This window comes from Chelonia mydas, chromosome 12 (assembly GCF_015237465.2).
Source record: "Chelonia mydas isolate rCheMyd1 chromosome 12, rCheMyd1.pri.v2, whole genome shotgun sequence".
Lineage (NCBI taxonomy): Eukaryota > Metazoa > Chordata > Testudines > Cheloniidae > Chelonia > Chelonia mydas.
Window position 1 is genome coordinate 15,813,948 of NC_051252.2, and position 21,854 is coordinate 15,835,801.

General features: G+C 40.2%; 1 protein-coding gene across 2 annotated transcripts in view; it reads left to right on the forward strand.

Annotated features, from left to right (window-relative positions):
• Nucleotides 1-518: 518 nt before the first annotated feature.
• BRD7 (bromodomain containing 7) overlaps nt 519-21,854 on the forward strand; it is a 31,634-nt gene continuing 10,298 nt past the window's right edge. For both annotated transcript variants that reach the window (XR_005222265.2, XM_037877975.2), the window contains exons 1-11: nt 519-858; nt 3,091-3,299; nt 6,455-6,584; nt 7,042-7,099; nt 8,125-8,269; nt 10,980-11,090; nt 15,819-16,003; nt 17,372-17,495; nt 18,558-18,633; nt 19,772-19,879; nt 21,117-21,249. Coding sequence is in view for 1 of the 2 variants with exons in the window: in XM_037877975.2 (XP_037733903.1) it covers nt 810-858; nt 3,091-3,299; nt 6,455-6,584; nt 7,042-7,099; nt 8,125-8,269; nt 10,980-11,090; nt 15,819-16,003; nt 17,372-17,495; nt 18,558-18,633; nt 19,772-19,879; nt 21,117-21,249 (1,328 nt within the window). In the remaining variant the exon portion in view is untranslated. The remainder of the gene's footprint in view (nt 859-3,090; nt 3,300-6,454; nt 6,585-7,041; nt 7,100-8,124; nt 8,270-10,979; nt 11,091-15,818; nt 16,004-17,371; nt 17,496-18,557; nt 18,634-19,771; nt 19,880-21,116; nt 21,250-21,854) is intronic.

A 21,854-nucleotide genomic window follows, 5' to 3' on the forward strand; every position in this document is an offset into this window, starting at 1 on the left:
AACTCAAATTCCAGGTGGCACTGGAGAGTAGAACCAGCAACATAGCTATGGTGGCAGCATGTGCGGGATCAATGAGAGGGTGAAATGCCAACAGCAATAAAAGCAAGAACTGTAGAAGGGAAAAGCACAGAATAGAACCTTATAATATTTTGGGGGAGAGGAATAGCAAAAAGAGAGACAGGAGTAGGAATTAGGAATCACTGAAGACATCGACACTGTTGAACTCCGATGGGCAGCAAGACCTGTCTGCTGATGGCCTGGAGCTCGCTGGGAATACTCACCTGTGTAATTTCAGCACATAGATAAATGTTGACAGGAGCCAAGCCACATTTCGGGCTTGTTTACTACAGTGGCGCAGCTGCAGTGTAGACGGCACCAGTGCCAACAGCAGGCGTTCTCTCCCCTCGGCATAGTTAATCCACCTCCCCCAGAGCAGAGCCGTCCCTGGGGGGCAGGGGGAAGGGTGCAGGGCCTGGGCCATTAGAAATTTGGCACCTATCTGCGAATAGTACCATCTACTCTAGGGGTACTCAGCCGACGCCAGGCCCGCCTACTACCGCAAGGGGAGTGCAGCCCGCAGCCGGCGGGATCCGCCGCCTCGCACCCACGGCAGCCGCTGGGCCAGCAGAGCATACAGAGCACGGGGAGGGCGCTGCGCCCCGCGGCCGCCAGGGGGCGCCGCTCACGGTCGCTCTCCGCTGCCGGCTACCCTCTTGCCGCGCGCTGGTGGGCGGGCGCGCTCGGCGGCGTCCCCGGGGTGACGGAGGGAGCTGGCTGGGGAGCGGGCGCTGGGCCGGCCGCGGGGCGCCATGGGCAAGAAGCACAAGAAGCACAAGTCCGACAAGCACCCGTATGAAGGTGACGCACCGCCTGGGGCCGGGGAGCGAGACCGGGGGCGTCTAAGGGAGACAGGAGCGTTCCCGGGTGGGGGTGGGGACTGTTTGGGGGAGTAGTGGGGGGTGGAAACGGAGGGAGGGATAGAAAGTTGAGGGGAAGGGAAATGGGGTGTGTGTTTGGGGGGAGATGGTGAAATTGGGGGGGTAGTAAGTGGAGGGGAAGGGGGAGTGTGTGGGGGGTAGTAAGTGGGGGGTGGGGAAATGGGGAGTGTGTTTGGGGGGAAATTGGTCGGGGTAGTAAGTGGGGGGTGGGGGAGTGTGTTTGTCGGGGGAAGTGGGGAGTAGGGGTGGAGTAGTAAGGGGGGGAATGGGGAGTGTGTGGGGGTGGGGGAAGTGGGGAGTGTGTGGGGGAGATGGGGAAATTGGTGGGGGGAGTGTGTGAGGGGGAAGTGGGGAGTAGGGGTGGGGTAGTAAGGGGGGGAATGGGGAGTGTGTGGGGGTGGGGGAAGTGGGGAGTGTGTGGGGGAGATGGGGAAATTGGTGGGGGTAGTGTGTGAGGGGGAAGTGGGGAGTAGGGGTGGGGTAGTAAGGGGGGGGAATGAGGAGTGTGTGGAGGTGGGGTAAGTGGGGAGTGTGTGGGGGGAGATGGGGAAATTGGTGGGGGTAGTAAGTGGGGGGGAGTGTGTTTTGGGGGGAAATTGGTGGGGGTAGTAAGAGGGGAGGTGGGGGAGTGTGTTTGTGATGGGGGGAGATACTGGGGTGGCTGGTCTGTTTTTTATGGTTCGTGGATTCATTCAGACTCCACGTTGCAGATACATGTAACATCCTGGGTTCAGCGCATCTTCCCTCGGGAGCTCTGGGTGCCTGGGCTGGGTAGAAAAGGTCTGGATTTCTGTTAAAAAGCCTTGAAGAAATACCACAGGGAACAGATTTTCCATGTGTTGTGTATTAGGTTAGACAGCTCAAAAGTGTAGATGTCCTGGTTTTGTTACAGAGCAGCTTGTTTATGCCACCAACTTGTTCTAAGACATAGGAAGTTAGTTACCTGCTCAGGTTGATAGCATGTACATCATAACCTTTTTGGAGGGTCGCAAACAGTGGGCATTGAATAGGAACAATACAAAAATTTTCTTCCATTGATCTAGCTAGTGCTGCTTGGGGGGGTGGATTACCTACACCAGTGAGAGAACCCTCTACCTCCCCCCCTCCATACCCCATTGGTGTAGGCAGTGTCTGTGCCGAAGCGCTGCAGTGGTAGGTAATGTCTCTGCTGAAGTAGCTGCACCACTGTAGCATTGTAAGGCTACACCTACACCACACTTTCATCAGTAAAATTTATGTCGGTCAGGGATGTGAAAAAACCCACCCCTGACCAACAAAAGTTTTACCAATGAAAAGACACTCTCCCGCCGACAAAGGTACTAACCCTCGTTGCGGGTGGTTTTATTTTGTTGTCAGGAGAGCTCTCTTCTGCTGACAAAGAGCGGCTACAGTGCGTACCTTAGAGCAGTACTGCTGTAGCGGCACAGCTATGCCGCTGTAGGGTATGCAGTGTAGACATAACCTTAGTTGTAAAGACTCTCACTGAAGAGATAGAAAAGAGAGGGGGAAAAAAACCACTTGGAAATAAGGTGTGAGAGGTGCATGACTACTTTTGATCTGGGCCTATGTATCTTCACTCCAATTGAATTTGATGGGAGGTCTGCCCTTGGACTTCAGCGGACTTAGACTCAGACTCAGGAAAAATGCATTTTTGTTTTGGAATGTGTTATCTGAAAATGATTCTACTGTAAAACACTCTAGTAAGTTTCATCTGGAACTATTTTTGATTTGGCCTAATACGTATGAAATGTAACAATTTTAATAAAGACCGATAGGAGTGCCAGCTTTACCAAACTGTTCTCTGGGATCTAGTTTGCCTTTGTCAGTAGCCAACACCTAGGGAGTATGAGAAAGGGGAAAACATCCACAATGTGAGACAACTGTGCAATACTTGGCAGGAGGAGGGGGTCATTCCTGGTGTAAACTGATTCTCATAGAAGCCGTTGGACATGAGCTTTGATTAGCCTTGGTCCATATACTGAATTTGACAGATTCTAATTGTAATTTCCTGTTGATTAATTATAGACCTGTTCAGGAGTAGTTTTGTAATGTCAGAAATAAATATTGGAACACTATCCAAATTGACTAAATAAGAGTATGTTCTCTGTTTTCTATGCTTTAATCATATTTCTCATTTCATTGATGCTTTAAGAATATGTAGAAAAACCCTTAAAGCTGGTACTAAAAGTGGGTGGAAATGAAGTCACTGAACTCTCTACTGGAAGCTCGGGACATGATTCAAGCCTCTATGAAGACAAAACTGAACATGAAAAACACAAAGACAGGAAAAGGAAAAAGAGAAAGAAAGGAGAAAAACAGGTTCCTGGAGAGGAAAAAGAAAAAAGAAAGAGAAAAGTAAAGGTAGCTAATGTTACATTATGTACTTTAGTGCTAAAAGCTTCACCTTGCCCAAATATCTAAGTCAGTAAGGTGTAAGAACAGTTAAATCATGAAATGACTTGCCACTTTTGGGAGATTTTTAGGATCAAGGCTTCTAGATTACTAGTAATTTGGACAAAGGTGGGTGCCATGTGTGCTTCAGTCTGAGTAATTTAAATTTCAAAACATTAATGTTTTGCTGATTTGTCCTCCAATTCCCAAACTAATTAGAGCAGAAGAATATGGGTCTTGGATATATGAAATTATTTTTCTCATCTGCATTAAAATATTGTCTGGCATAACAATGAAACAAAGCATGATTTCTTGTTCACTTTCATTTAATGAGTAAATCCAAAGCAATATAAAGACCTTATTAAACTATACATTTAGTAAACAAGGGAAAGTACCATCTGCTCTAGGGGTACTCAGCCTGAAAGGTCAAGTCTTTACACCTTTCATTTAAAAAAATTTTTTAGACCTTATAGTTGTGGACAATATAGAAAATATGAACAGTGTGTAAACTGATGAATTTATGCCTGTCTGAATCTGCCGACAGCCTGAAACAATCACTCTAAGGGCAGGTATTCACTACCTGCCGGATTGGCGGGTAGCGATCAATCTATCGGGGATCAATTTATTGCGTCTCGTCTAGATGCGATAAATCGATCCCCGAACGCGCTCCCCATCGACTCCGGAACTCCAGCTTGTGAGAGGCAGAAGCGGAGTCGACGGGGGAGCGGCAGCGGTCGACTCGCCGCTGTCCTCATGGCCAGGTAAGTCGACCTAAGATACGCTGACTTCAACTACGCTATTCATGTAGCTGAAGTTGCGAATCTTAGGTCGAGACCCCCCACCCCGACCCGTGTAGACCAGGGCCAGGAGAAGTGAACTGCATCATTCATCTTAATCAAGACCCTGTCAACTGCAGTTCTGTGGCCGCAGAATTTGCCATTTTGTTGCAGCCAGGGACGCAATATTTTGTTTTGTCTCATTGCTCTGCTGGGATCTCTTTATACTTTCCTCTTGCTCTCTAGCTTCCCACTACAGGGGTCAGCTGGCCTATCTGTCATGGTATAGGGCAAGCTGCAATGCTGTCCCCTCTCTGGGTCAGTGGTCCATCGCAGGTGACATGCCTCAAGTTTGCATCTCTCTTGGGGTGAAATCCTGAGATTCCCCCGTTCTTGGATCTGAATTCTAGACCCCTACATATTAACCATGATTACCTCAGCAGGCCCAGCTTAGGTTCAGGACCTGCAGTTCTGCCCTCCAGGGCCTGTGGTCAGTGGTTTATACAGAGTGACCATACAGCCTTTTCAAAACACAGTATTATTTAATCTTCCCAGTAGGATCATTTCACGGTATAAGAGAACAAGGATTTTAAAACAATAAAATAATCTATATACAAGTCTCTGTACCTAGAGTTTAGCATTCCCCGATGTTAGCCACATAGATCCAACTTCTTCATATTCCCTCTGCATCTTCTCTTTGTGTCCGTGTTGACATCCCCAGTCAACTTTCCCCCTCCCTGTCTAGAGAACTTTTTAACTGTTTGGTGTCCTTTTGATCTTCGTCTCCCACCCTGGCAAAATAAGCCTTTTAATCTTGTGGGAGCCAGCTAGGCAATTAATAGCCAATTCATAGTCCAGCCTTTGTTGCCTTGAGGACCTTTAGGTAGTTTTCCTCTTAGGTTTCTTTTCTTTAGTCACTGTTTCGTTTCCTGCTTGTTTTTCCTACAAACCCCTTTTTTTTACTTAACTCCTTAGACTAAAAAAACAACTCCCTTACAGCAATCTGGCAGTCATGTAGCATAGCATATTTAGTGTTCATAAATTAATACAGAGCCCCATATCCTCTGTGTTGTCGAGCATCCTGCCATGCCCTTTTTGTTGGTGGGAGGGATCCTGGTTATAAGGGCAAGAGGCAGTCCACATCTTAGCCCTATTGTTTTGGGTACCAGTAGAGAAACACTTGAGACCCACTGATCTACCTAAATTCTTGAATTATAGAACTTGAGATCAAAATCATTTCAACAGAATGAGCTGCAGATACTGATGAACTAATATAAATTGAAGATACTTTGCCTCATTGAAGTTCATTTCTTTGACATGATGCAAAGGTGTTCCTTGGTCCGTCATATTAGAGCCCTGTGGGGGGACTATTCTTTTAATCCTACTCCTGTCCTACCCTGCAATACCCACTCCCACATTGTTTCTTGCATTTTTATCCCACTCCCACCCACAAAAATCTTAGATCCCACAAAAGAGAGAAATTTCCCCTATGTTACTTAAAAAAAAAAAAAAAAAAAAAAAAAAAACACCTATGGTTTAATATAAACAGAATTCAGACACAATTTTTATGTGGTAAACTGATGAGAGATTTAGGGTTTTCTCTCAAATTACCGCAATCTGTGGGTTTTGTCTTGTGTTTTTTCCCCACCCAGTCCCACCCGCAACAAATTACATTTTACCCACTCACGCTATTATGGCAGCAAGTCCTATGGAACCCACAGAATCCCAGTACGGCTGAAGGGCTCTATTCCATATCCAAAAGTTACTCCAGTTTCACTTTACCCTTACCTTGCACAAGTGATCAGAGGAATGGATTCATAGTGTTATAAAATGTTTGTTGCCAGACTGTGGAGTTCAAATAGACAAGTAACTTTACATCCCAGATATGCATGATTGCACAGGTGATATTGAAATGGAAGCAGATTTAAGGTTGCCGGGGGATTTGAGTATAACTAATACTCAATTTTCTGGCTTTCTAATGGCTTGTAATAAACTAGTGTGTTCTTTCCCAAAAGTTTCTGTATTCTTAACATTAATCTTAGCTTTAAAGGTTTGATTGTTTTTTTGTGTGGGGGGGAGGGCGGCGTTTTGATGAGGGTACCCTGGGGAGAATTCTCTGTGTAGGAAGTTGCTCCTGTCACTCAGTAAAAAGACTCTTTAAATGATAGAGTAATTCAGATAGCAGAATAACTATCTTCCAGCAGGTGGAGACAGTGCCTTTGGAAATGTGAAGTCTTGGCATTCCTGTTCTTTGTTTCCTGTCTTAAGTAATCTGAACAAAGCATTAGTTAGTCAACAATAATGCAGTTTCTACAGCATCACTGAAATTGCTTATCTTTCTCTTTCTAGGAAGATAAAAAGAAGCGAGATCGGGAACATGCTGAAAGCGAGGGAGAAAGAGAACTGAAATGTCAGACTCCTGTGAGACTGGAATTGCCACCAGAGAAACCACTGGCGAGTAGTTTAGCAAAACAAGAAGGTAGAAATCATTAAGAATTAATTGGTTTTGTTGAGATGCTTTAAAAGCTGAAATTGGTTCCTTAAATACAATGTCCTGTAAAAAGTGGCTAGTATTCAGCTTTAGTAAAGTCCAATTTTCTTGAATGTTTTACCTGTTCTCATCTTCATATCAAATGACTTGACCTTTGATACTATCCAAAAGTAGCTGAACTTTGAAATACTGCTACTATGGTGGCATTTTCAAAAAGAGGCTCGTTGCTTGTATACAGGCATCACTACAATGCTTAATAAGGCTAGTTAGAAAGGTAACCCCTACTCTGTTTGCTGCGGTGCATTTAGGGTAGTAAAGTTAATATTTGACAGAATGCTCTAATGTACAGCAGTTTTGTAAAATCAGATGATCTTGGGGTGGGGGGGTTTCAATTTTTTTTTGTAGTTGTTTCCTTTTTTCCCCATCTTACTTTTTTCCCCCCTAGAAGTGGAACAATCACCACTTCAAGAAGCTTTGAATCAACTCGTTAGACAGTTGCAGAGGTGAGTACTTGCTCTAGCAGGACTGTGAAAAGGAAATTGATAACATTAGTTGCTAAAGGGTATAGCAGTAGCTTTGAAAATTTTTAGGCTATGTGGCCTGTTAACAAGCTCGGTCAATTTTAAAGTGCTTGATAAATATTTTGCCTGGCAGCAGCAGAACTACAAACTATCAAGCATTCAAATGTCAGCATTTTATTTGTTTTCATTGGCAATTTGTAGGATATTTTATAAAGACAACATAAATTGACAGTGAACCTCTTTTTGTTGGTAATATTACCTATGCATTCTAGGGTTACAGCTGCATACAAATAATCAAAAGTGAGGGGAATTTACAGGGCTATTTTATAAACTTAACTACCAATAGCAGAATGTCACAGTGCTTGGTAATTTCTCCTCAGACTTACACTTCCTTTTAATACCTCCAATTATTAAGTTTTAAAGACTATTAAAAGGAAACAGCATGGCAAATATACTGAACTCAACACAAATGTGTCTCTTGTATGTCCTAAAATATTTGCTTTCGGAGAAATGCAACAATTTTTAATTAGCATTCTCTCAAATTTGCAACCTCATTTAACCGAATATGAATTTGTGTAGTCTCTTAATCTTTAAAGTAAAAAGGTAAATGCACATACAAAGTAATGACTTTCTAAAGCATACAGTGAGCATCTTTTGAATAAGAAATTCAGATTTCCAGATGGCAGTGGGTTGGGGGTTTTTTGGGTTACAGTTTTGCAGGAAGGACCAAATCAAGCATAAATCATCTTAATTTAAGCCTTCGCCATCTAACTCTGAATTTGGGAGAGAGGTTCACTGTCTGCCTGGCATACAAATAGCAGATGATGGGGAATCAGGTTAAAAGAGAGAGCTTTGTTAACCACCCTAAATTCTCAGGTTTTCTCCCACTCTTCCAACTCAGATTTAGATATACAGGATATCTAATTTAGTCTTCTCTCTATGTAATTCCAAGCTCAATATGTTCTTTGTTATAAATATAAAGAGTGCATCTTTTCATATCTTAACAGAAAGGATCCAAATGCTTTCTTTTCATTTCCTGTGACTGACTTTATTGCTCCTGGCTACTCCATGATCATTAAACACCCAATGGATTTTAGTACCATGAAAGAGAAGATCAAGAACAATGGTTACCAGTCCATAGAAGAATTAAAGGTGCTTATAAATTATATTTTTGCTACAGAGAGGGATTAAATGATGACACTTGGAGGTACGAGCAATTGCATTGTACAGGGTTATTCCCTCTTTTATTCAGTTTTCCTTAAATGTTCATATTCTATGAATATATGAAATTGGCAGAAATCACCACATGTGCCTTTAGCAATATTTTCTGTTGAGCAAACAAGTTCTGAAAATAAAAAATAAATTACACTTCCTGTTTTCAAAAAATAATCTGGATGGCAAAAACAAATACATATAGTATTGGTTAGAATACAATATAGAAACAAGTTATATGTATTTTAATATGGTATAACTGGAATCCAGTTTCATGAATGATTGCCCATTGGTCTGAGTGGACTTTTTTCCCCCTTCTGATGTTTACTGCTTGCTTGTAGGATGTAACCCAATGAATTTTCAGAATTGTACTAATTGGGTTAAATATTTACAGCTCCTCTAGAACCCAAAGTATGTAATGTAGTTATAGCCATGTTGGTCCCAGGATATTAGAGAGAAGATGTGGGTGAGGTAATATCTTTTATTGGGAAAGGTACTTCGAGTATCAAAACTGAAGAACTCTGTGTGGCTCGAAAGTTTCTCTCTCCCTCTCCAACAGAAGTTGCTCCAATAAAAGATATTAAATCACCCACTTTGTCTCAGCCCAAAATATAGTCTTATACTCTTAAACAACGCAGTGTGCAAGTCAGAAGAAAACCATTCCATCTGATGTCTTTATTTCAGAATAAAACTGCAAAATTTACAATGGACTGAATATAAACAGAAAATGTAAGGATTGAGATGAATGAACTTGTCATCCTTGCCTACCTGTTACTACTCCATCAGATTTCCCACTCCCCTCCCCACCCCACCCCACCCCACCCCACCCCCAAAATGGCAAGTCTTTAAAAGAAAAACATAATACACATGTGGCCCTTTTACTGCTGTTTTCTGTCTGACAAGTATAACCGTGTGATCTCCAGGGAAAGCTGTCTATGCCTGGCATTGCCTTTACCTTCCCATTAATATTAAAGAGGTAGTCAAATGTCTGTCAAAGTGCTTTGGCCTCAAGAACAAACCTGTCATCTCAAGAAGAGATGAGCTCCAATCTGCAGGCCTTGGTGTCTTTGAAGGTGTCTAGTGAGTTAGGGAAGAACCTGCCCTTTTACTGGTATATCTGGGGAACTCTCGTGCTCAGTGGAATTCACAGTTATCAAGAAATTGGTTAAAGATGCTACTTCTGACAGTCCATGTTAAACTCAGGGGCCTCATTGACATACTGATATTTCATGGCTTCTCAGAGTAAATGTGGCATTCGTAAATGTCCCAGAATAATTGCTTGTGGGACATAGGATCACCCCCAAAAAATATCAGTGATCCAAAACACCTGGGACAGATTGCTCACCCCAGTTATGTCAGATTTATGGCTAAGTTGAACCCACCTCTAGGGAAGGGGTTACAATGCTATGATGTCTCTTCAGGTCTCCTGTTACTGCCAAAGAGGATTTCCTCTGAGGAATTGTAATTAGTTTCCAGGAGCCAACAGTCATTGAAGCTAAATTTGACAAAATTGAGCCCTCAGGGCATGATTGTGTATTCCGTGCACACCAAAACTCCCAGCAGTTTAGGGCAAATGAGGAATGCGAGTTTGGGTTCCAAAACTCTAAGCTACGTATCACCTTTAAGATCTGCTAACTTTCCAGTTTGTGCCCCTTTCCTGGAAAATTTTGAGGATATAAAACATCTTTTATTCATCAGGATGTGAAAACAATATAGGCAGAATCAGAGTTTTTTTGCTCATTGGTAAGAAGAAATACTCTGTAACCCTTCACCTGCCTGATTGGGTTTAAATGCGACCCTCAGTTGCAATTTCTGGCTATAACATGTTTGCAATTTGTGCAGCTAATATCTGGATTACTGTTAACTTTTAATTTTTTTTCCAAATATATGTTCTCACTCAGAGCTTTGAAGCTGAAGAAAACATTCCTTTGTTGTTTCAGCTGCTTCAGATTAGTCTGGCACACAGATCTACAGAATCTATTTCTCCCTGCCTTTTTGGGTTCTTCGCCTTTCACACATAACTGCACTGATTCATAGTGGAAGATATTTTGTGCCAAAACTTCAGTTTTCATTTCAGCTTTGACATTCTGTGTAGATGGTTGAATGGGAGGTCTAGCACATCTATGTAGAGAAAGTCTGACATAGTTCATCCTTTCTGTTAAACAGTCTTTGGGATACCCTTTCCTAAGCTTAGGATTCTGTAGTTCTTTTTCTCATTGAAATACTAAGGAGACACAACTGACACCTCAATGACTAAGTGCAAATCAGTCGAGTATTTATATATTTTAAAAGTTTGTTTTAAGGATTTGAGCCAAGATTTTTAAAAATGGAGACCTACATCGATAAGTAAGTACTTAAATAAATGGCCTGATTTTTTCTGAGAAGTCCTGAGCACCCAACAAATCTCATATGAGACTGCTTATGTGGGTGTCAACATATGGATCTAGACCATTTATCCATATGTTCTGAAAAGTTTGACCTTAATATTTAATTACTTAAACATCTTTGAAATTGCCACCGGCTTTTTTTTGAAGCTGTTTGTTACCTTCTGCTCAAGACACCGCTTGTATTACAGCCAGTTATTTCAATATAGCATCCTGTATGGTCTAACTTAACTCTCATTCAAAATTCATTAATTTTTTTTGTACAGGATAACTTCAGATTGATGTGCACTAATGCCATGATCTACAACAAACCAGAGACTATTTATTACAAAGCTGCAAAGAAACTATTGCACTCAGGGATGAAAATACTTAGCCAGGTAATGAAAAATTTAAATAAATTTTGTTTGGCCTGGGTTTTTTTGGCTTTAATTGGGAAACAGAACAGGTTGCACTCCATCTGATTTATTTGGTTTTTGGAACAGTAAATGTGGTAATATCAAGGAGTAGTGGATAGCGCTCTGGACTTGTACTTAAAACCTGGGTTCTATTTCTGGTTTATTACTGTTCTGTCTTCACATATGTAAAGTGGTAAAACTATTCTTACCATCTTTTGTAAAGCATATTGAGATATATGGATGTTAAGTGCATTGAAAGAGTAAAGTTTTTTTTTTGTACTTTAATAGTTGCATGAAGATCCTCAAACTTTCTTTTCAAGATGGACAGGAATAATATTGTAAAAGGGTGTAAGAGTTGTCATTTGGGGCCTGATACAGAGAGGAAGGAACCATAGTATTTCTTTGACATAATTTCTCCATTATTACTTTTTGGTGAAAACCGTTTACTGTTCTCTCATAAGGCACTCTAATTGTAGGGAATTTGTATATGGAACACAAATACTAAATCCTGGATAAGTGTTGGTTTCATTGGTCAGAACTTAGTGAGAAGTCTTGCTTTTGCTGTGAAATGTGGGATCCATTTTTTTTTTTAAAATATGGGATCCATTTTCTTAGAGTTTAAGGTCTATATCATTTAATCTGATCTTCTGTATATCACAGGCCATTACATTTCACCTGATTATCCCTGTATTGAGCCCAATAACTTATGTTTGACTGAAGCATAACTTCCAGAAAGGCATCCAATCTTGATTTGAAGACTCAAAGAGATGGAGAATCCACCACTTTCCTGGGTAGTTTGTTCCAGTAGTCAATCACCCTCACTGTTAAAAAAAAATATATATATATATAAATTGTGCCTTATTTCCAATTTAAATTTGTCTGGCTTCAGCTTCCTACCACTGGCTTTTGTTGTGCTTTCTCTACTAGATTATTGAGCCCTTAGTACTCAGTGTTTTCTCCCTGGGAAAGTGCTTATACACTATAATCAAGTCACACACACCCCCTTTTTTTTTTTAATAAGGTAAACAGATTGAGCTTTTCAGGTCTCACCATTAGACATTTTCTCCAGCTCTCGAATCATTTTTGTAGGTCTCTTCTTTACCTTCTGCATTTTTTTCAACATCCTTTTAAAGACGGGGAAACCAGAAGTGTATAGTATTCTAGTATCAATCTCAGCAGTACCAATACAGAGGTAAAGTTACCTCCCGACTCCCCTATTTATACTTCTGTATTTCATATAATAAAGGACAAAGTGCATTGCATATAGAATAGTTAGGAAAAGCTATTTTGCTTTGTATCTACTTCACTTTTATATTTAGAAGAATACAGAGTTCCCAAAGCCACCAAAAGCTATTTACCACTGTAAAAGATGGATGAAAAATTTTAAACACTCTGAAATCATTTGTGCTGAAATAGTGCTTGTCCGTTTTAATTTACAACAGGCATTAATTTGACAAGTACAGTATCTTTCATACAAAAAATCAATCCATTAACTTGAACTTGATACATGTTAAAGGAGAGAATTCCTTATTTACAGCAGGGGGCACTCTACATGTATTTGATTTTAACTATTGATAATATCTCATACTCAGTTTTCTAGAGTGTACATGAGATTTTGCAGTTACTCTAGCTACAGTGTTGCCCCTCCTCCCTCAGATCTATGTCAGCAGCCAAAACAGCACTTTGGTACATTTGCTGTTTACATATAAAGGTGACCACAAAAGGAAATCCGTTAGAATCATGCAGGTTTTCCTCTGTAGCCTTTCAATGTAAAATGCTATTTGCTTCTTTCAAAAAAAGGAGGAATAAAGAGCAAAAGTGAGATAAGACAGGAAGACGACTTAACAAGCAGCATGAAAGGAGAGAAATTCAGACACTACTGGGTAGGATATGGAAGGGAGGAAAGGATGTCAAACAGTGTCATTAGTGATGGTAACACATATCCCTTTTAATCAATAATTTTGTGGAAGACAAGATGAGAGCGCTAGAAGTAATGTTTTTCACAGGATCCAGTGAAACAATTTGATATCTCTGCAGATTGCTCTAAAGCAGGGGTCCTCAAACTTCATTGCACTGCGACCTTCTTCTGACAACAAAAATTACTACATGACCCCGGGAGAGGGGACCGAAGCCTGACCCTGCCTGAGTCTCACTGCCCTGGGTGAGGAGGCCAAAGCCCAAGGGTTTCAGCCCCAGGCAGAGGGCTTGTAATCTGAGCCTCGCTGCCCAGGGCTGAAGCACTCAGGCTTCAGCTCCAGCCCCAAGCACTAGCAAGTCTAAGCCAGCCCTGGCAACCCCATTAAAATAAGATCACGACCCACTTTGGAGTTCCAACCCACAGCTTAAGAACTGCTGCTCTAAACAAAGTCTTGAGATGTAAGAGGCAAAATAAACTTAAAAAAAAATCTTTCCATTGTTCCTTCCCCAAAGTCTTCTAACACCTCTACTATTGCTTCTCCTCTATCCCGATATTTCCTTGTACCATTGGCACTCAGACCACCTACACTTTGCTAAAATCTTGGGGAGGGAAGGGTTGACATTACAACATAATCACACCCTTTAACTTATAAATAGGGAGGAGTTGTTTTTTGCACCCTTGTCACTAGGAGCTATGAAAAATTAAGACATTAAATCCAGTATCAGATACATTAGAGATGGATCAGATGTAATGTGCCTTAAATATAGGAGTACAGAAATCTGTACTGGTATGAATTAGAATAGTCTACATAGAACATTAATAATAATATAACCTTTGTGCTTTCAGTTTAGTATTAGATCATTTTAGTGCTTTACAAATTGTAGGTATCTAAAGTAAGTGGTGTTTTACAGTGGTGCCTATGGGTTCCACACTAGACCAGAGAGCCATTCTGCTGGATTCTTTACAAACATAAAATAACAGTCCTTGTCCTAAAGAGTCTACAGTCTAGTGGACAAAATAAACCCCGGGTGGGATAGGAGACAGTGGCGCAAAGCGGTAATGTTATTTGCCTGAGGTCACACCAGGTCAGTGGTAGGTTTCCTGAGTCGTCTTTGCTTCTTAAAGGAATAATGATAGAAAAGTTCTACTTTGAGATTTTCTTAAATATAATCTGATTAAAATTTGTTTTATGGTGCACATTTGTTTTGCTTTGAACAAACTATGATTTCCAGTATACAGCAACAAAAAGTTTAAAGATGAGAAACAAACAAAAGCCAGGAAGTTCAACACCTTCATGCAGTCCTTTTCTTTCTGTGGCTGATTCTACTCTCTTCATTGTTTTTCATTTTTTAATTTAATAACGCTGTCGATTATTTTCTTGCTCAAAAGCCCAACCCTTCCTACATTACTTTTTCTCCTTCTCGACCCTGCATGAGAAGGATTCATCAGCATACTGAATATTTTAAAAGAAAAATTGCTCTGTTCTTGTTGCAGCTCTTAGCAATGAGAGGGAAATAAAACATCAAAATATGTCACTGCTAAAAATCCCCTTTCCCTTTGTCTACAAAACCCAGCTGTTCCACTCAAGCTATAGTGACATAACTGCACAACATGTGCATTTTATTGCTGTAATGTTCATGTTGGAGATTGGGAGAAGTGTTCCACGCTCCCACAAATAGTTAGGTGGGGAGAGTGGAATATTTTTATTTTTCTGAAGGCTGTAACAGTTCCTGGATGGTTTCTTGGATGGAACTAATAAAAATATGCTACTTTATAACAAAACAGGAAATTACATATAAGAACATCCTCTATATGTTCAGGAGTTCATTAAACAGCAGCTTCTTCACTGTGTTTTCTTGCATAAATTCCTGCAAAATTAACTTACTTAAAAAAAGAAATCCCGCTTTTGATTCATATGCAAAAGGTTAAGCTATGTTTAAGATGATTTCTCTATGCTGAACCAAGCTGACAGTTTATATTAATGATGCACGAGATGTTTAATGTCTTAGGCCTTGTCTACACTTAAAAGGGTTTGTGAGTATAGGTATATTGGAAGAACTATATAATCATGCCTATCCTCCCAAAATGGAGACACACAACTCTTATTGCAATAGTTTAAACCAGTTCCCCATTCAGAATAAGCTGTATCAGCAAAATGACTTTTTTATATCTGCATTTACACTAGGGCTTTTGGCAGCACAGCAAGATTTGTTAGGGATGGTGGTGGGGTTTTTTTCCCCCCATATTCCTAACCAACACAACTATGCCAGTAAAACTTTCTAGTATAGACCCGCTCTTAGCTAGTTGCTAACACTACATAATAAGTAAAATAGCACTCTTAACATTGACTATTATTTTAAAGAAACACCTTGACAAAATTTAACTGGCCACAGGCATTACTTTGTTATAGCTGATAACCTTTTGTGGCTACTAGAATTGCAGCCATCTGTAAACAGCGATATCACTTAAGCGCACATTTCCTCTTGGCCCTTTTTTCCATGTTTTTCATTATATGGATCCCAGTTAAATTAGTGAAAATGTAATATTTCTCTACTGAATGCTACACTGGAATTGAGTCTCACTCCATTATTTTAAGTGTCATGCTTCAGTACTGGTGCCAGATCACCTCTTAAACACAGTGTCCATATTAATCTATTAACCATCTAATGACCCAAGTTGTCCTTTCTAGTTGATAGTGTTGAAAGAAAAGCATTTAACTTAAATGTTTGTGAACAAGTTATGAAAGGGTTAATTGGAGATGTGAAATGAAAACATGCCTTGTATATTTTTAGGAGAGAATACAGAGCCTAAAACAGAGTATAGATTTCATGGCAGACTTGCAGCAGAGCAGAAAGCAGAAAGATAAGATGGAATTACAGCCAAATGGGGAGGATGACAATGTTCTCGGGAAAGACAAAGAAGAATCTATGGAAGCTGACATCAAAGCATTCAAAACCCCCAACAAGGAACATAAAAAGTAAAGTATTGTTTAAGTAATGATTTAAAGTTACCCACTCTAATTCCATTGAAAGAAAGTGCTTTTAGACATCCGTAGACATGGCCTGTTGCATTTCTGGCACTGTTTATACACCAAGAAACTCTGATTCGTAGACTCCTGGAAATTACTTTTGCTTTTTAACTCCATTCCTTTTTCTTCTAGCCCTTTCCTTTGGCCAAAATAATCATGAATGTGTTTTTTCTTTTTATAGAAGGTCTTCATTTTGCATTATCAAGGTAATTCTGCACCAAGACTAACTCATTTCAAGATTTTGGGGGCTTTTTTGTGTCTAATTGTTCTCACTCAAGTAATGCCAGTTTGATGCAAGCTGGCAAACATGACTTTTCAACGTTTTGATGCACTTAACAATATGTAGTCTATTGAGAATTTCAGCTGGCAACTACTAGCTATTTTTGCTGTCAGATAGGTCTTAAACGCTGCAGAGAGTGCGTGTAACAGCAGCAGTTCTGCTGTATTGAAATATCCTCAAATACTTCAAAATATTTGCCAATCAGCGGCTTCATTCTTATGAATGTTGGTACTCAAGATATGACAGCATAGCTCCAGGAAATCAGAGTTTAAACTGTTGTAATAAATGTACCAAAACTATTCTTTTTAGTTTATGGGAATGCAGCTGCAAAGCATGGCAGTGCTCCAAACTGGCAAATCTCTAACTGGAGAAACCCATGTGTGAAGACAGCTGTAGAGAGACTAGCACACAGAGAACCAAATTATTTGTATAAGTCCACTCTGGCCTATAGATCAAGCAGGCGGGAAAAAGTATTCCCATCCAGCAAGAATTTGAGATTTCAAACGTTTTCCGTCCTGGATCATGACAAAGTTAATTTCAACATTTTTTACAATCCAACAACCTGAAAAAAATTCCATTTTGGATCAATCAAAACATTTTGTTTCAATTCTGACTTAACTTTTTTAGTATAAATTCAATCCAATCCAAACCAAACTCCTAAGATTTCTTGTTTTGAAAATGTCAAAATGGGCCCCTTTGACAATTTTGAAACTTTTTTCAACTTTTTCGAGTCGGAAAATGTGTCAAAATGGACCCTTTCCCACAAATAGTTTGTTTTGATGTACTGGCATTTTTCAGTGAAAAAACATTTTGGCGAAAAATTACCAACCAGCTTTACTTAGAGAGAGCTTTCTAATGCATATTTTCTCCTGTTTAAACCTGCTCATACTGAATTCCTTTGTATGTACCAGGTACTTGACATTCTGGTGTAATAGTCTGACACAGACTGTTTCTCCATTGAACCTTTGCCAATACTTGTGATTCAGTGACTTCACTCGTTTGAGGCAGATAATGTGAGGAACTGTATTTATTTGCAGGAAAGACAAAGATCTACTTGAAGAAAAATTAAGGAATAATAACTTAGAAAGGGAACAGGAGCAGATTGATCGTATCGTTAGAGAATCTGGAGGAAAGTTAACAAGAAGACTTGCGAATAGTCAGGTGAATAGTTTGGTGGATTTCGAAACCAATTTGTTTACTCTTTGGGAAATGCCCATTTAACATTGTGTAGCATTTGAAATTCTGGGTATAACAATGCTATAATTTGCATTGAGTTTTACTCATGTCTAATCTTGATTTAAATCTAACATTTTAAACACAGGAAGTTAAAAAAAAGTACTTTTTAGCTGAACATTTCCTAAACTTGTTGAACTAAATAAGATCTCTACTGTGGGCCATTACACTTCTTGACTTCAGTTGAAATAAAATTTTGAATGAATTTTAGAGCTCAGTTATGAAAGACTGCTAGAAACAGTTTTAATCAAAGATTAAACTTTGAGTCACTTGAAGTTTATAATAAATGGTACAGTGCAGAACCACTAAACATTTTAACCCTAGCGTGCAAAAACCATTGTTTCAGAATAGTCCATTCTAAGCAAAGACTAACTGTATCCAATGATACAGGGATCTTGTGCTGAAGACTGGTGTTAGAGACACTAGACTAACGCAAACAGGCCCATTTCATTTGTGACCAAATATTTGAATGCAGCCTCGTAGATATATTATTCCCTTGTACCTTGTTGATGAAGGAGAAAAACATTTGAGCCATACAGAGCTCTTTTTCAGGTGAATATTAGTCATATCTAACGCAATAAATCTGTTCAATCTTTCACAACAATAATTTCTATTTGCCCTATTAATAATGAAATTAGAAATTTTCACAAATTGGTAACTGGAGGAGTTACAAATTGTAGACAATTTTTTTTTAAAAAAAAGCCTGAATTTTGACATTTACAATTTAAATGATTGAATACCCTGGGTTTAGGCCATCTGTGAAGGTATGAACTGAAGAGTAAGTGTAAGCATAGCAAAGCTACTGTAACATTTAAGATTGTGGGTCAAATCTGATCTCTTAATACTCCTCACTACAAATATGCATCACTGAAATTTTTCCCTATAATACCATCTAAAACTCTTAAAAGCTAAGTTCCTATCAGTTCAAATATTATGAATCCAAAGTTGTTTGTAAAATCAAATGTTTTTAATAATTTAATTTGATTTCAGTGTGAGTTTGAAAGAAGAAAACAAGATGGTACAACAACACTGGGACTTCTTAATCCATTTGACCCTAATGCAGGAGGTATGTTTGTCTGTTGAGCATGTTAATTATCAATGGCTAGACCTACTCTTGGTGTGTGCTTCAGTTACCACCAATTTTATATATGTCTCCATTGGTGTAGAGGAGCTGCAAACCTGCTGGAACAAGCCATTAGGGAATCCTTGGATAACTTAGGCTGTGTCTACACTAACGTGGTAAGTCGACCTATACTATGCAACTCCAACTACGTGAATAACATAGCTGGAGTCGATGTACCTTAGGTCGAGTTACTGTGGGTTCTACACCGCGGGGTGTTTCCTGTCCACTTAGCTTACTCTTCTCGTCAGGGTAGAGTACAGGGATTGACTGGAGAGCGATCTGCAGTCGATTTGGCAGGTCTTTACTAGACCTGCTAAGTTGACCACTCGTGGATTGATCTCAGAGTGTCAGTCCCCGCTATAGTGTAGATCTGCGCTTAGATGTGCAGTGCCATTCCCCTCCCTGCCATGTGGTTTAGGGAGCATTTCCAGCTAAAAGGGGGCATGGCTAGAGTTTTTGGCTATTCCTAACTTGTGCCAGTGCTGCACTAGTCCCCAAGTACCCCAGAATGGGAGGAAGTATAAAGGTTACATAACGCTGTCACTTCCCCTCCCCTGGTTTCTGCACCAAGCAGAACTTGGCAAGGATGAAGAATTGGGATCCAAGTTATGTTACATTCTATGTGAATTCTTTTTTTATGCTATCTCAGATAGTGTAGCATGGGTAGGAGGGAAAGAACTTTATATTAGCAGTGAATTTTCTATGGAAGGTGGTGGTAATTGTTTACCCAGCAACTCTTTCTAGTATTACTTGTAAATATATAAATGTTTGTTTAAACATATTTAACATTAAATACATAATCAGAGACTGGTATTATTTGGGTCTGTCATACTTAAATTTTTGCAGATGTGCATCTGTTCACAATGGCCTCACTCAAACAGGGAGTTAATGCAATTTTGAGAACACCTGATTTTTTTTTTTTTTTTTTTGGTGTCTGTATAGTTTGATCTTAAATCTTTGGAAATTGCAGACTGACAGAATTTGTGCACTGAACTCCCATATTAAGTTGGACATTTTGCATCTGTTTAATGTTGTTAACTATTCCTTGGTCACTTCTGTTTTGTGATGTACTGTATTGTAGAACCAGGTTACAGCCCTGTGAAGTTAGGTATGACAGCTGGAAGACTACAGTCAGGAGTTAATACATTACAGGGGTTCAAAGAAGACAAAAGGAACAAAGTTACTCCAGGTGAATGCTACATATTTTCTTTAAACCTTTATTCTCTTAACAGCAGTAGCTCATCTAAGCTAGGTATTTAAACCTCACGAAAGCCAACCAAACAGCTTGGAACTGGGTTTTATGCAGCTGTTAGAGCAAAATCGTAGTATTCTCAATTGTTCTTTGAAGCAGAATATTACATATCCTCTTCATATATTATCTATCAAACAACTACTTAAGCAGATCTAAAATCTTCAAAACTGCACGTGCAAAAATGTACATACTTACATGCACAGATGCAAATGATTAGGTCGGCACAGTTGTTCCTTTTCATGTGTACTGGGTGTATTGGTTGATCACAGGACTATGAGCTGCAATGTGATGTGGCCGTGAAAAAAGGCTAATGCAGTCCTACCATGCATCAGGCAAGGTATTTCCATTAGAGATAGGAAAGTGTTAGGGCTCTGAGTTACAACAACAAATTCTTTCCCAGGTGTCTGGCTGGTGGGTTTTGCCCACATGCTCAGAGTCTAACTAATCACCATATTTGAGGATTGGAAGAGACCCTGGGGTCTCTGGATCAGTTTGGAAGAGACCCTGGGGTTTTTCATCTTCCTCTGCAGCATGGGGCATGCATCACTTGCGAGTGTAAATGGCAGATTCTCTCTAACTTGAAGTCTTTAAACCATGATTTGAGGACTTCAGTAACTCAGCCAGATGTTACGGGTCTATTACTGGAGTGGGTGGGAGAGGTTCTGTGGCCTCCAGTGTACACAAGGACAGACTAGATGCTCATGATGGTCCCTTCTGGCCTTAAAGTCTATGTGGAAAAAACAGATTTGTACATGCTCAGTGATGGCATGCATTTTTACATCATGCTTTTTAGAAAATCATGCCCTTAATGTTTGGAGAATTCAGCTTTATGTAGGGACTGTATCACGTAGAAGCCAAATAACTTCTACACAACGAAGAAATGGGATGGAAAATCCCTTTTAAGTCATTTGGTCTGTATACCTGCCAGTGCAGGACTCTACTTCTGTATGTATTCTAGTGCTTTAACCAGATATAGTTGATAGAATGTTTGTATGTAAGAAACTCTTGGAATTAAATTGATGCAACAAATTAGTAAAAACTTGTAAGAAATGCATTGCTTAAAGGTTCCCTGTTTGGGACAACTTTAGAACACTGAATGTTACTCCTAATGTTAGAATCTGATATTGTGCACATGTAAGATAAGACTAATTAGTGATATTGTATTATTCAACAGTGGTGTACTTGAATTATGGGCCCTACAGTTCCTATGCTCCAGCCTATGACTCCACATTTGCAAACATCAGCAAGGATGATTCTGACTTAATCTATTCAACGTACGGGGAAGATTCTAATCCAGAATGTTTCAGGTAAGTAAGAAAGATCTGTATTCCAGTTTGACAATTACTGAAGTTATCTTGAGAGTAAGTAGAGTTTGTACAGACTTCGTTAAAGATTGTTTATCGTAACCTATGCATATCTAGGAAAACGTAAATATACCTGTTTCCAGGGGTGAAAGTAATAATAAATTCTTACCGGTTCTGGGGGCCAGCGCCTCAGGCGGGGCTGAGGGGTCAGTCTCCCCCAGCCAGCCCATCTGTGCTGCCTGGCCCCCGTTGCCCAGGGCTCCAGCAGCGATTTAAAAGGGCCTGAGGCTCCAACAGCCGCCTTTTTGGCCCCCTGCATCTGTGGCCCGGGGGGTGGAGGGGACAAAAGGGGCAACGATGTTAAAACACTGCAGCAGCGCTTTAATGTTCCTGCCTTCCCTGTGGACGACCCTGCTGCTACAGACCCCCCCAGACGCTGTCGGGGGAGGTGAAAGGCAGCGCTTTAACGTGGGCTGCATACGGGCCGGTACTGGCTCAGTTTCACCCCTGTCTGTTTCCCTATCAGCAGCAGTTGCCGCATCTAATTCTCCTTTGTGATGAAGAGATCCCATTTCATCTAGTATGCTTACCTTTAGCAGTAAAAAAAA